The following is a 13,839-nucleotide window of genomic DNA, read 5'->3' as shown; positions in this document are numbered from 1 at the left end:
ACAATATGCTAATCAAAGGCGAGTGGAGAGATCTTTTGAGATCAATGATTTGGTGTATTTGATGATCCAGCCTTATAGGCAGTCCACTCTTTGTAAGGACGCCGAGAAACTTAAGCCATGATACAATGGACCATTCAGGGTTCTTAGACGTGTCGGTTAAGTGGCTTATGAGTTAGATCTTCCAGTCGACAGTAAGGTTCACAATGTGTTCCACGTTTCACGCCTCAAAAAGGCATTGGGACCACAGTTCACTCCTTTTATTGATTTACCACCCCTGGATGATGAGGGGGAATTGATTTTGATACCTGAGGCCATTTTGGATTCCAAAGAGAAACATCTTCGGAGGTGGGTTATTAGGGAATACTTGGTAAAGTGGAAAGATCTACCAGCAGAGGATGCTACTTGGGAGAGTGATAGTATTCTTCAGCATCCGGCTTTGAGTTTGCTTGTGGACAAGCAAATTCGAGGAGGGCGGACTGTGATGTCCCCGCTCTAGTCAGTTCTCAGGAAAAGTGTGTTAGCCCTTTTATTGGACCCTTGTGGGCTAGTTGGATTGGTTAGAGGGTCAGTGCTACTTTCTAGAGAGTTGGATCGTTCTCGTGTTCAGAGCCCTGTGTTGGTTCACAGTAGGCGTTAGCAGTTTAGGAGTCAACAGCTTCTGACGGCACGGGATTCTATGAAGATTTGTGGAAGTTATGGCTATTTGAGTGATTTAAGTTATTTATTAACTTAATATTTTATTATAAAGTCAAATTGGCTTTATACTTTTTAAATCACTTAAATATTCTCTAAAAGTGATTTAATATTTAATCACTTAAATTAATAAAGTGTGCCCACTTATTTTAAGTAAAAAACTATTGAAGGTGACTTAAATTATAATTTAAAAGATTTAAATATCAAAAGTAGTGTATTTTTCTTGGAAGTTGTGCCTTTTGAGCATTTATGGGCATCTTGGGCAATGAGAAATTCATCTTTCAATATTTTGACTTTGCCTTTGGCTTCTTCTTGTGCTTCTCCTATGATAGGGTTTTGAGCATTTTTTTGGTCCATTGGAGAACGATACCTCTTCAGTGTTGAGCACTCTTGAGATTGTAAAAGATCAATCAAATTAGTGTAGTTGAGAGCTTCATTCAAAGGTTCTACATGATTCAGACAGAGTATTATATAAAGATTTATTGTTGATTGCAATAAGAAAGGGGTTTCTTCCTTGTGGTGCCTTCTTCTTCAGATCAATGGCTTTCAGCAAGGTTATTACTCATTCTTCTTCTTGGTCGTATGACTTGCAGTGGGAAATGTGCATTCTACAGAGGCGTGTGAAGGGTTTGGTTGAAACACCTTCCTTTTAGTTGCCTTTTGACTTCCATCCTCGTCATCTAGTATTTTCAGAGACTTGTATCCAGTTTTTGAGGCAGGAGAATCTAAATCTGGAGGCCAGGCATCCTTTACTGTCAGTTATCAGCATTCTTGGCAGGCGAGCTGGCTTACTGATTTAAATAAAAATACTGGAAACATTTTGGTATGTTTATCATTCATGATCTCATTGTTTCAATAAATTAATGTCTTTTGCATTTCCATTCTATAGGAAATTGCTCTGTATTTCAGTTTATAAGCTTTTATATGCTATGCCCCTTCTCTTTTGTCTATGAACTTTTCTCTAAAAAACTAAAATAACACAATAAGACTTAAGAGTTTATTGGAGTTTGAGTTGAGAGCCAGGAGGGCTCATCACATGATCCGACTAGCCAACACTTTCTAGATGAGCCATCTCCTCCATTATCTCCCACAAATAAACCAATTCCTTCTACTATTCCTCCATATACTACATATACCCATTCATCTCAAGATCAATCACTTTCTTCATCCACCCTCAGAATGACTTATACTAGTGGCTATAATCTTACCTTTAGACAAGGTTATAAGGGTTCAGACCTTGGTATTAGTGAACATGGCATAAAGTTCCCTATTAATCCTCCTCATCACACACATAAAAATGGTTTAGGTGTTGTTCCCATTCATAGTTATCCTACACTTCGCTCACCTAGACCTCCTTTTCATCTCCTTTTACTATTCAACCACGCTAGACTATTTAATCCTACCCCTTATAGGATTGACTATCAGGCCCGCAAGCCCACTATGCTATTCAATCCTATCCCTTTGGCGATTCACAGTAAGATACGCAAATCTTAGTGGGCGAATTAATCTTGATCGAGACCCACATGGAAAACATGATACTGTTCTTTTCCTTTTGCACAATCTGAAATATCGATGCCTTCATGAAGCTAATTGGGTCATTAAAATATTTATCTTCCCTTCATTAGTATTTATGTATTTATGCCAGTGGCCAACACAAGTTATCCCAAACAATATTATCTAGACAAGCCCAAAAATATTCACACCCACGGGGACAACAGAAATAAGACCAAGTCTTGGAAATATAATCTTCCCAACTGGGATTATAAATTCTTAAGATCTCGGATCATATATGCTCTGATACTACGTTAGTTTTTACGATAAAAAATGAAAGTAATCAGAAAAAAAGCAATACAAAAGACAATGAACACAATGTTTACCCTGGGCCCTCCTACTCGAGGGAGAAAAGCCCAGCCACAAATATAGAGCTTCATTAATGAATAATCAGAAGTCTGACTTACAATGAGAAATAATAGCACCTCTTTTACTGTTCATGCACAGATCAAGACCATCTTCACATTTAATATTAATGTCTCTAAGGCAATAAATAATATTACATGTCATCTCACTTTCAAAGAATATCAAGCTTTAATATCCCAATCAAATGCCCACTTATCAAGTTCTCTTCCTCATGAAGAGTAGGACTCTTCATTGTCCAGACCTGCTGTTACAAAATATGTCAGATGTGTCTGCCGAAAGACATTTGAAACATCTGCAGTTACAATGATGATGACTTATCATAATAAATACTCATCAATTACTTGTAATGTCTGCCAAAAAAGGAGAGAAGAGTGGCTGTTGAGTTGAAATGACATCAGTAGAATACATAACAAAAAAACTTATCACATAGGAGGAATAACAGCAACACAGAGATGACTACCTCAGAAATTGGGAGAAAAATATCTCCCAAAGTTATATCCCCAACAAAGAGATACTTTGATATGTCAACATGGGACCAACATGAGAAGACTAAGTCATTCGGATATTAAGATTACATTATAACTAAGATGTCAATATTAGAAGTCAACAATGTTAGTCCAAGAATTGAAACTTAGATTTTCGCTTTAGATGTCACTTTGGGGTTATAACTTAGTCTCCAGAGTGAGAAGTGAAACCAATTTTTGACCTGCTAAGGCCAACCCTTTGCTAATTGTTTGAATATTTCAGTAGCATTGTGTAATGAAATCTCCAAAAATCTCTTTTTATTGTCATTGATTCTCAATGGCATTTCTTGCATATATACAGCGGAAGGTTAAGGGGAAGAAAAATACAAGATAGGATTAGAAATGCAATCAACTCTCTTCCAAACAGGCTTTTTAGATACATATAATTATTGCAGTAGAATTTTAGTGGCCTTTGTACTATATGCCCATTTCTTATACATATGCAATGCAATCATCTGATTGTCAAACTCCAACATTTCCCCATATATATATATATATATATATATATATATATATAGAGAGAGAGAGAGAGAGAGAGAGAGAGAGAGAGAGATGTCCTTTGAAACTTCAGGAAATATATGCTTAAGCTATATATGGTGCATGTGTAATTTATTACAGAAGGAAATCCCTCAAGTGCGATTTAAATCAGCAGAAGCTAAACAGTTTGCTTTCATCATGTAAAACAGCTTTGGATATAGGATTAACAACTGTCACAAGTTCAGACATTCATGCTTTTCCTCGCATTAAAGAAATCTTTCTGATTTTTATATCCATACTGATCTCTGAGTCTATTTTCAATTTTTTGCAGGTGAGAGTTGGTCCCATGCTTGCACAAACAGACTTATTTTATACTGGAACGGTAACAACCGTTCTACCTATATAGACAAGTCACCATATTTGCAATCAGCTTCAGCTCCTTTCTTGATCGCAGCTGAGGGCATATGTAATGTAGAACGAAACAAAAGTGTCAAGATGCCACAATGATATTTTGCATATCTCGAATACAATTTTGACCTTTGTAGTGTTTACTTGTTATTATTCAAGTTTTGGTATGCTCCTACAAAATAATTCTTTAAAAGAACATTTTTTCAGATCTTTATCGTCATGCATTTCTAATTTCAAATTCCTTTGGCACAATGGTAGTGTGATATAGTAAGAACTGACTTGGTCTAATAGCGAATTTCATAAATTTTTATTTAATTACAAATAAGGATGAATAATAACCTATTTATATTTATCATTTAAAGAGATTGATTAAAGGTAGTTTTCACTGAATGTCCAAGTAATAACAATAGCTAGTGTGTGATATTGTAAGGACCACTTGGTCGAACTGCAAATTTCATACAATTTTCCTTAATTAAAAATAAGGATATATAATAACTTATTTATATTGACCATTTAAAGTGATTTTATTAATGTTAGTGTTAGCTGAATTCCTAGGTTAAAAAAAGTCAGTTCTGGCTATCTTTCTGGATACCGACATGCTGTATATGAAATCATAAAACCTGCTTTCAACTCTACATGTAAGGTTTCTAAGATTAATTTAAAGATAGTCAATATAACAAGGGAACAACTAATATGCTATAGAAGTCTATCATGCTTAAATTCTTCAATAAACAGTCTTAATCACTCATAAATCAAAGAGTTATCATGGAGAGGAGAGTTTGCAATGGAAATGAGAACTTCCAAATAATATGGGCAAGCCCATGAATGGATGTCATAAAGATAAATTGAATAATAGGGAATTACAATGAATTGTAAATAGATCATCAAAGTAATAGAAACAAAGTTATTTCAACGTGACAAGATCAAAAGAATCTTGAGAACTGTAGTAAATAATTGTCTTTTTTTAAAAACTAAAACAGAAAAAAGAGAATATAATTTTCATAGTATTAAAATATAAAAAACCATAGTTCTTGAGCTCTGCGAGCCAGAGCAAGACTTGCTGAGTCCGAGCGAGAGTCCATCAAAATGAGGAAAATTGCCTCTAGCCTCAGACTCCATAGAGTCACCATGGACTTTTCGAGTCCAGGGACTCTTGACTCGCCTAGTCCCAAACTCTAGACTCTCTACAGTAGGACTCATAAAGTGCAAAAAATGATAAAATAAAAGAGTTGAGTGAATTGTTTGTGCTTTGTATAACATCTATTTGACCTAAAAATGGCATTCCATCCTTTGCTAATGCTTGTGATAGAGAGAAAAGAGTTAGGGAAAAGTATTGGGATTTTGAGAGAGAAATTAGCAAACCGGTTGGCTTTCCCATATCGATTGTTGATTGTTTGAGCAACTTTGTAGCTTGCACTTATGTATTGAGAGGAGCTAAAGGAAGCATTTGGAGGAGGTTTCTACAAAATTGCATTGCCATTGTTTGTGCAAAAATTGAATGATCTTGTTTTTGTTCACTACAACCTTTGCCTTCACCATAGAACAATTTAGGGCATTGATATATCACAGATTGTATTAGAGACTATTGATCCACATGCAAAGTGGAACACATAGATTGTTGATCTCGTCTTCAGTGATGAAGATGTGGAGTGGGTTGATCAGGTGGATTAGGAGGCAAAGGCAATAGCGAGAGTAGTTGAGGAGGCTACAACACAAGGAGACCAAGTGCAGGACCTTGAGGCTAGGAGTGATAGATTTGAGTTTGATGATGAAAATTATGTGGGTGAGGATGGAGACGAGGATGAGGATACCCCTTGAGGTTCAGCCTCAAACACAAGGAGAGAGGTTGGCTCTAGAGTCTTCCATGACTTATCTTAGGTGTATTCCTAGGACATAGGTTATTACGAGCCTTAGTCTTCTACTCTCTAGTTGTTATTTTCATATATGTTTTGAAATTTTGATCCCTTGGATTTCATAATCCATGAATATTGTAGACATTTAATAGTGACACTATGTTTAACTTGATACTATGTTATTGTGTATTTTTCCTTCAGAAATTCGCTTTTATACTTATGTGATCTATGCAAAAGTGTGTATGTGTGTTAAGTAGCTTCTATTTATCTCAATTATTGTGTAATTGATGTTAATTGACTAAAAGATGCATGAAAAAAATCTTTGAATTTCATGGGTTTTTTGATTGTTTGAATCCTAGTTGAGTCCAAGTCTGGGCCCAATTTTGACTTTTTAAGTCAAACACAAGTTAGAGTCCCATAACACTGATAACAACATATAGACTTAAACTTAATTTCAAACAAATTGAAATTAATGGTTATTAAAACAAATGCCTAAGGGCTACAACATAGACAAAGGCATTCAAACTTTTAGGCTTTAGACAAAATGGTACTTAGGAATAAATACATATGAACTCGAGGATACGAACAATTGTCACTTGCTATGTGATATCAATTTTAATAATAAACATGTATAGGTCAGTAATTATACTAAATGGTTAGAAAGAAGAAAAAATGGTGTGAATAGCTTTGAAATAGGATTTAATAACAAGTTATAATAAAATTAAAATACAAAAGAGTAATGGAAGCAAAAATGAATGGACAAAAAATAAGGTTATTTCTTTTTAAGAGTTAGAGTTATGAAGTCTTGTTCTCCATCAAAGGGTGGCAATTGTAAAAGTTGTGATTCTTGCAGAAGAAAAAATATGATGAAGAGGTGTGACTTCCTCACATTGGAAGATCAATTTGGGAAAATAAGTTTTTAGTATTCTTAAAAGATAGCAAGAACAAATGTTGACTCAATTCTTATCAAAGGTGGTGACCCTTTCACTAATAAAGTATAAAGAAGTTCAGTCATCATTACTATTCTCTCATTTAAGAGAAACTATAGATGGATGGATAAGAGATCTTGCCATGCTCATGGGCCAATGGATGTAGAGGATCAAAATCCAATCATGCTCATAGGCTTGAGCGTCCTATCAAGTATGCCTCATAGAGATGGGTGGATTGAAGGTTATGCCATGCTTGTAGCGTAAGAAACGAATGAGTAGTGGATTGAAGGATGTAGTTGACCTCAAGTCTTGTCGTATTTGTGGGCAACGAGTGATGAGAATCAAGGATCCACCTCGACCTTAAGGTCTTCCCAAGTATGCCACTAGAGTTCCTAGTACAATTGAATATAGGAATATGCTTTGATCAAATACTACTTACTTATATGTTGTATTGAATCAAATATTGGTGATCAATATATATAGTTTTAAATGTTATCATGGAATCCCCTAAAATAAGTTTCTAGTGATAAATGGTGTTTACAAACCCTAAATGCAAAATCTTCTGAGAGGGATGTTATAGTTGGCATTTTTATTACAAGTTAATATAGATAATACAATTTTGATCTTAAGTTGGAATTAATCTTTCAAGATTAAATCTAGGTAAATCCTACGGGTCATTATAATTGGTATGAGAGGTTTAATCATGCCATCCTACAGGGTAAATATAAAACAATGAATGCAATTTAATCAAAGAGATTTGAAGTTCTTAGAAGGGATTCATAAAGTCAAACCAAGAAAGATATAGATCAAATGGTACAATGATCATATGATATACTAGTGCTTATAAGTGATAATGACCAAATAACAATGACAAGTGACGAGGGTTCTTAATGCCCTAGGGATTACTATAGTCCAAGAAATGAAAGCATTATGTTTTAATGTGGTAAAAAGTAAATCAAAATTGATAGAGACAAATGATTCATCACATGATAGTAATGATCACTATTGATGAGGATAATGATTTATGGGTCTAATATGGAGTGCATGAAACAATGGAGTATGAAGTTTTGTTTACAAATTTGCTATAACAATGCTAGTTGATATCTAGATAAGTTTAGACTGTGTACCCTTATGAATAACAATAAAAGAAAATGTGGGATAAATACATAATGTTGACCCTATACATATTAAGGAATAGTGGATAGTATCACAATGCATTTATAACCTTGTGACGATACAAACGAGTAACATAAGAAATTTTGAGATTCACAATAAAATGACAATGACAAGACATAAGTAAAGACAATAAGGAGGTTGTTGAACTTGAAAATATTAAACATCCTTTGTAGTAGCAAACATCTTGATAGACAATGAATAGAAAATATTTTATATACCAGTTGTCATTGTCAAGAATGATTATGATTGGAGGCACAATCATCCCAAAAGGACAATCACGTAGATTATAAACATTAAGCTTATGATAATTGTAATCAATCATAATCAAAATTCTATAGAGAATAAGGATAACAACATGACAATGACACAAACATCTATAAAATTTATGCCAAAGGATTGGAATGATGAATGTGTGAGAAGGTAAATGCTCAAACACCATGAAGTGATAATGTAAGACCTTTTGATGAGTATATTAAGTTTGACCACAATTTTTTATCAGATGTCAAAGGAAATATGTTGAAAATGTTGTCAACTACAGATAATATTAGCCATTACAATACGTTCATGAAAAACAATAACAAGTTGCCAGTCATAGAACAATAGTCATGGAATAATTTAAGGAATAGTTTATAATGACAATACACAATCCAAAATCAAGGCAAGAGGATATGAATACTATTCAAGAGTTATTGTACAAGTCAATGGCCCAATAGAACAACATTGGTTGCTTATCCAATAAGAGTTTAAAGTAGCATGAAAAAATACATATGTTAATAATAAAAATAACGTCATGCTTTATTCACTCGAAATAAATATTAATGATGTAAGATCTTAACTTGAACCATGACAAGGCTTCTAAATAACATGTTCAAAGATAACCTAAGATCAAAAGACTAAGAAGAGCCTATGAATAATATTAGGCAATATAATAGTACACATTTATGATGGAAAAACAAATTGAATTGTCAATCTAAAAAGAACTCATTAACACTTACAAATCCTTTAAGACAAATTAAAGGAATCACCAAGATATAAAGACAGGGAGGGAAAAAAATAATACCCACCATGGAATTTAGTGATTCCCAATTCACAAGTTGAAAAGTACACGCTTCTACAAAATTAAAAAAATAGACAAAACACTAAATGGAAATTGTGGTTGAACCTATATGAATCTAGAGCAACAATCAGTTAATAATGGAGCACATGAATAATCATATGTTTTTGGCATCTAGATAAATAGGCTGCACAAAAGAAACTTTATTGAAAATATAGTAATAAAAACTATGTCTACTATATTCACACATTTTCAAAATGTAGGGCAATCAAGCACAAACACCATTTTGAGCATTCCTTGAGCACCCAAGTTTAGTAAAATAAAATAAAGTGAAAAAGAAAAAGAAATACTACAATACAACGTATGTAGTCTTCTCTAATGTAATGGCCTCTACAAATAATTCATTTGACTATACATAATCATGATTAAGCACATCCTTGTTAGTTCTCTAATTCAACATAACAATAATATTAACCTGTGAGCATAAGATAAAGTGCTAGAACCCTTGATATCAATGAGGATCTCCTAAATAAAGTACACTCAAAATTTACATTAATTTAAAAGGAATGATGGGGGTTGCTAAAGAGCTGAAGTAAACCATCAATAAAATATGATTTGAAGTTTATCATCTTTTAAGATGTTAATAGCTAACAATTGAAATCACAATGTGTAATCTATAATTCACTCGTGTTGCTTGCTTGTGTGTCATTGAGTCAATACATCATAGTTTCAGTATTATAATGAATATGCTTTATGGAAACATTAGCCTAAATCTATTAAAGAAGTGATAAAAGCATGCAATTATAAATAATTCATGTGTGTATGTCCTCACAAGCCAATAGAAAATGATTTGGTGAGTGATATAATCTTGAAAATAAGGGAGTCAATTAACTTAAAACTTGAGAATAAGGAAGTCAAATAACTCAAAAGTATATTAATTGTAGTAATGAGTCACCTTTATCATCATATTTTGGAAAAGTTGGTATCCACAAATCAATGTGGTAAAAGTTAAATCAAAATATTACATACCAAAAGGTTGTGTGATGTTACATCAAAGGGATCTTTCATTGAAAATTGTATTCATAATTGAGTATGTCGTGTCTCGATTAATTGTGCAAGTGCAAACTTGAATAATAACTTGTGGGTTTGATCTAGAAAAATGTATGTTATTGAAATCTACTTGCAAATGAAAGCATCATCAAGAAACCAACTTAAACAACCATCCACAGAAATGCAAAGATGCCAATAGTATTTTTTTCTTGTAGAAATCCTAGGAATATGGTAAAAACCATAGTGGGAGTTTTTACCCATGAATATGCACTCTTTTGAAATGCATTGGGTTAAAGGCTTGGCCCTATTAGGAGCTTACAACAATGTCTAGTTAAGAGAAAACCTTTTAGGGGCCACTCAATTAAGGGATTTACCGCAACCTTGTTAGAAGCTTTGATTGGTTAGGACTTACCCTATAAAGGGGTTTAAACCCAAGTTAATGAGTCACCCTATTAAAGGATTTACAAGAAAGATATGTTACTATCAATTTAGCGATGGGTTTTTCTTGCAGAAACTATTAGGGAATAAAAAGTACACTCCTTTCACCTACAATCTACACTTAGGATCTCATCCTACATTCATATTTATATGTTTCATTACATTATATGGCACAACCACCTTCATTCGTGATTTAAAATCATTCTGTCTAAAGCAAAAAACCCTAAAATGTATTACACTTCTACACCATTTGATTTCATACATGAGTAAACCATACATTCCATCGCACATTTATCAAATAAATAAACAGTTAGTCATATGTTAACTTCTCCAAGGCACACCCAAAACCTTCAAAAAATAGTTCACCTCGATCATTGAAGTAATTAGATATTATGGAAAATCATCTAGGCACATCATCATGACAACTTGGAATCATGAACATCCACTGCAACCAATCAAATCACTACCTCTCATCGATTTGACATCTAGGGTGTTGTGAATCAGTAATCTATCATATCTATAGGTTGAAACCAAACTTCACAACTTAACTAATATCATTCCCCATGAACATAATAAACTTGCAAATGAAATCATCAACAAGAAACCAACTTAAAGAATCATCAACAAGAAACCAACTTAAAGAATCATCCATACAAATACAAAGATGACACTCATATTTTTTCTTGTGGAAACCCTAGGAATAAGAGGAAAACTAAAATAGGAGTTGGTACCCACGAATATGTACTCTTTTGAAATGCACTTGGTTAAAGGATTGGCCCTATTAGGAGCTTACAATAATGTTTGGTAAAGAAAAAACCATGTTAGGAGCCACTTGGTTAAGGGATTTACCTTGGCCCTATTATAAGCTTTGATATATTAGGACTTCCCCTATAAAGGAGTTTAACCCCAAGTTAATGAGTCACCCTATTAAAGGATTTACAAGAAAGATATGTTAGGATCTACCCTTCTATGGGATTTTCTTGTAGAAAATGTTAGGGAATAACAAGTACAATTATTTATGTGGAGAAGCACCTCTCTATTTGATCAAATCCTATTCATCTCAACAATACACCAATACAGTCACTTTTATAACTACACTTGACCACAATCTTTTCACCCACAATCTACACTTAAAATTTCATCCTACATCCTTATATATACATTTCATTACATTAGGGCACAACCACCTTGATTCATGATTTACAATCATTCTTGCTCAAACAAAAAACCCTAAAACGTATTACACTTCTACAACAATCAATTTCATACATGAGTCATCCATGCATTCCATCGCACATTGATCAGATACATAAATAGTTAGTCATTTGTTGACTTCCCAGATGTGTACCCAAAACCTTCCACCATCAGTTCACCTCAATCATTGAAGTAATCAAATATTAGGAAAAATCATCTTATAGGCACATCATCGTGACAACCAAGAATCATGATCCTCTGCAACCAATTAAATCACGACCGCTCTTTGATCTGCAAATGGGGGTGGGGGTGATTGACAATCCGTCAAATCTATAGGTTAAAATCAAACTTCACCACTTAACTGATATTATTCACCACGAACATAAACTTACAAATGAAAGCATCAACAAGAAACCCACTAAAAAAACCATCCACACAAATGCAAAGATGACACTAGTATTTTTTCTTGTGAAAATCCTAGGAATAAGGAAAAAATACAATAGGAGATGGTGCCCACAAATATGCACACTTTTGAAATGCACCTGATTGAATGCTTGGCCCTATTAGAAGCTTACAGTAATGTATGGTTAAGAACCAACCTGTTAGGAGCCACACAATTAAGGGATTCACCTCATCCCTACTAGAAGCATTGACTAGTTAGAACTTATTTTGTAAAGGGGTTTAAACCCAAGGTAATGAGTCACCCTGTTAAAGGATTTACCAGAAATGTATGTTAGGATCTACCTAGCTATGGGATTTTCTTGTAGAAACTATTATGAAATAACAAGTACAATGATCAATTGATAGAAATACTCCTCTGCTACATCATATCCAATTCATCTCAGCAATATACCAATACATAGTCAGTTCTATAACTGCACTTGACTGCAATTATTTCACTCATAATGTACAATTAGGATCTCATCCTACATCACTATTTGTACATTTCATTAATTAATAGGGCACAACCGCCTTGATTCATCATCTATAATCATTCTCACTCAAACAAAAAAAACCCTAAAATATATTACTCTCATACAATAATTGATTACATACATGAGTTGACCATACATTCCATCACACATTTATCAAATACATAAATAATTAGTCATTTGTTTACTTCTCCAATGCCCACCCAAAACCTTACAACATTAGTTTACCTCGATCATTTAAGTAATCAAATATTATAAGAAATCATCTAGGGACATCACCATGACAACTGGGAATCAAGAACATTTATTACAACCAATTAAATCATGATTAGTCATTAATTTGGCATATGGGAGGTTGAATCCATGCTCTATCAGATCCATAGGTTAAAACCAAACTTCACAACTTAACTGATATCATTCACCATGAACATAATAGTCTTGCAATGAAAGCATCAACAAGAAACCAACTTAAACACCCATCCTTACAAATGCAAAGATGACACTAATATTTTTTCTTGTGGAAATCCTAGGAACAAGGAAAAACTACAATGGGAGTTTGCACCCACGAATATGCACTCTTTTGAAATGCGCCTGATTAAAGGTGCAACCCTATTAGGAGCTTACATCAATGTCTCATTAAGAACAATCCCTACTAGGAGTCATTCGATTAAGGGATTTACCTCAACCCTATTACAAACTTTGATACGTTAGGATGTACCCTATAAAGGGGTTCAAACCAAAGTTAATAAGTCACCATGTTAAAGGATTTACAACAAAGATTTATTAGGTCCTTCCTAGCTATGTGATTTTCTTGTAGAAATTGTTATGGAATAACAAGTACAATTATCTATGGATAGCAATGTTCCTCTTCTTGATTCAATTTGATTCATCTCAACAATACACCAATACACAGTAACTTCTATAACTACACTTGACCGCAATCCTCTCACCCACAATCTACACTTAGGATTTCATCCTACATCCCTATTTGTAAATTGCATTCATGATTTACAATCATTCTCACTAAAAGAAAAAACCCTAAAATGTTTTACACTTCTACAACAATTGATTTCATACATGAGTTGGCCATACATTCCATTACACATTGATCAAATGCATAAATAGCTAGTCATTTGTTGGCTTCTCAAATGTGTACCCAAACCCTTCAAAAAGTAGCTCACCTTGATCAAAGTA

General features: G+C 33.7%; 1 protein-coding gene across 2 annotated transcripts in view; it reads left to right on the top strand.

Annotated features, from left to right (window-relative positions):
- Window positions 1-4,225, top strand: part of RAD51C (RAS associated with diabetes protein 51C) — a 172,943-nt gene extending 168,718 nt beyond the window's left edge. For both annotated transcript variants that reach the window (XM_089830792.1, XM_089830791.1), the window contains exon 9: window positions 3,943-4,225. In XM_089830792.1, the coding sequence (XP_089686918.1) occupies window positions 3,943-4,118 (176 nt within the window). In that variant the 3' untranslated portion in view covers window positions 4,119-4,225. The remainder of the gene's footprint in view (window positions 1-3,942) is intronic.
- Window positions 4,226-13,839: the final 9,614 nt, after the last annotated feature.

Source organism: Cupressus sempervirens, chromosome 5 (genome assembly GCF_028749045.1).
Source record: "Cupressus sempervirens isolate cs-2001-9-10 chromosome 5, ASM2874904v1, whole genome shotgun sequence".
NCBI classification, from domain to species: Eukaryota; Viridiplantae; Streptophyta; class Pinopsida; order Cupressales; family Cupressaceae; genus Cupressus; species Cupressus sempervirens.
Note: the sequence above shows the minus strand (reverse complement) of the source record. Positions and strands in the feature narration are given on the sequence as shown.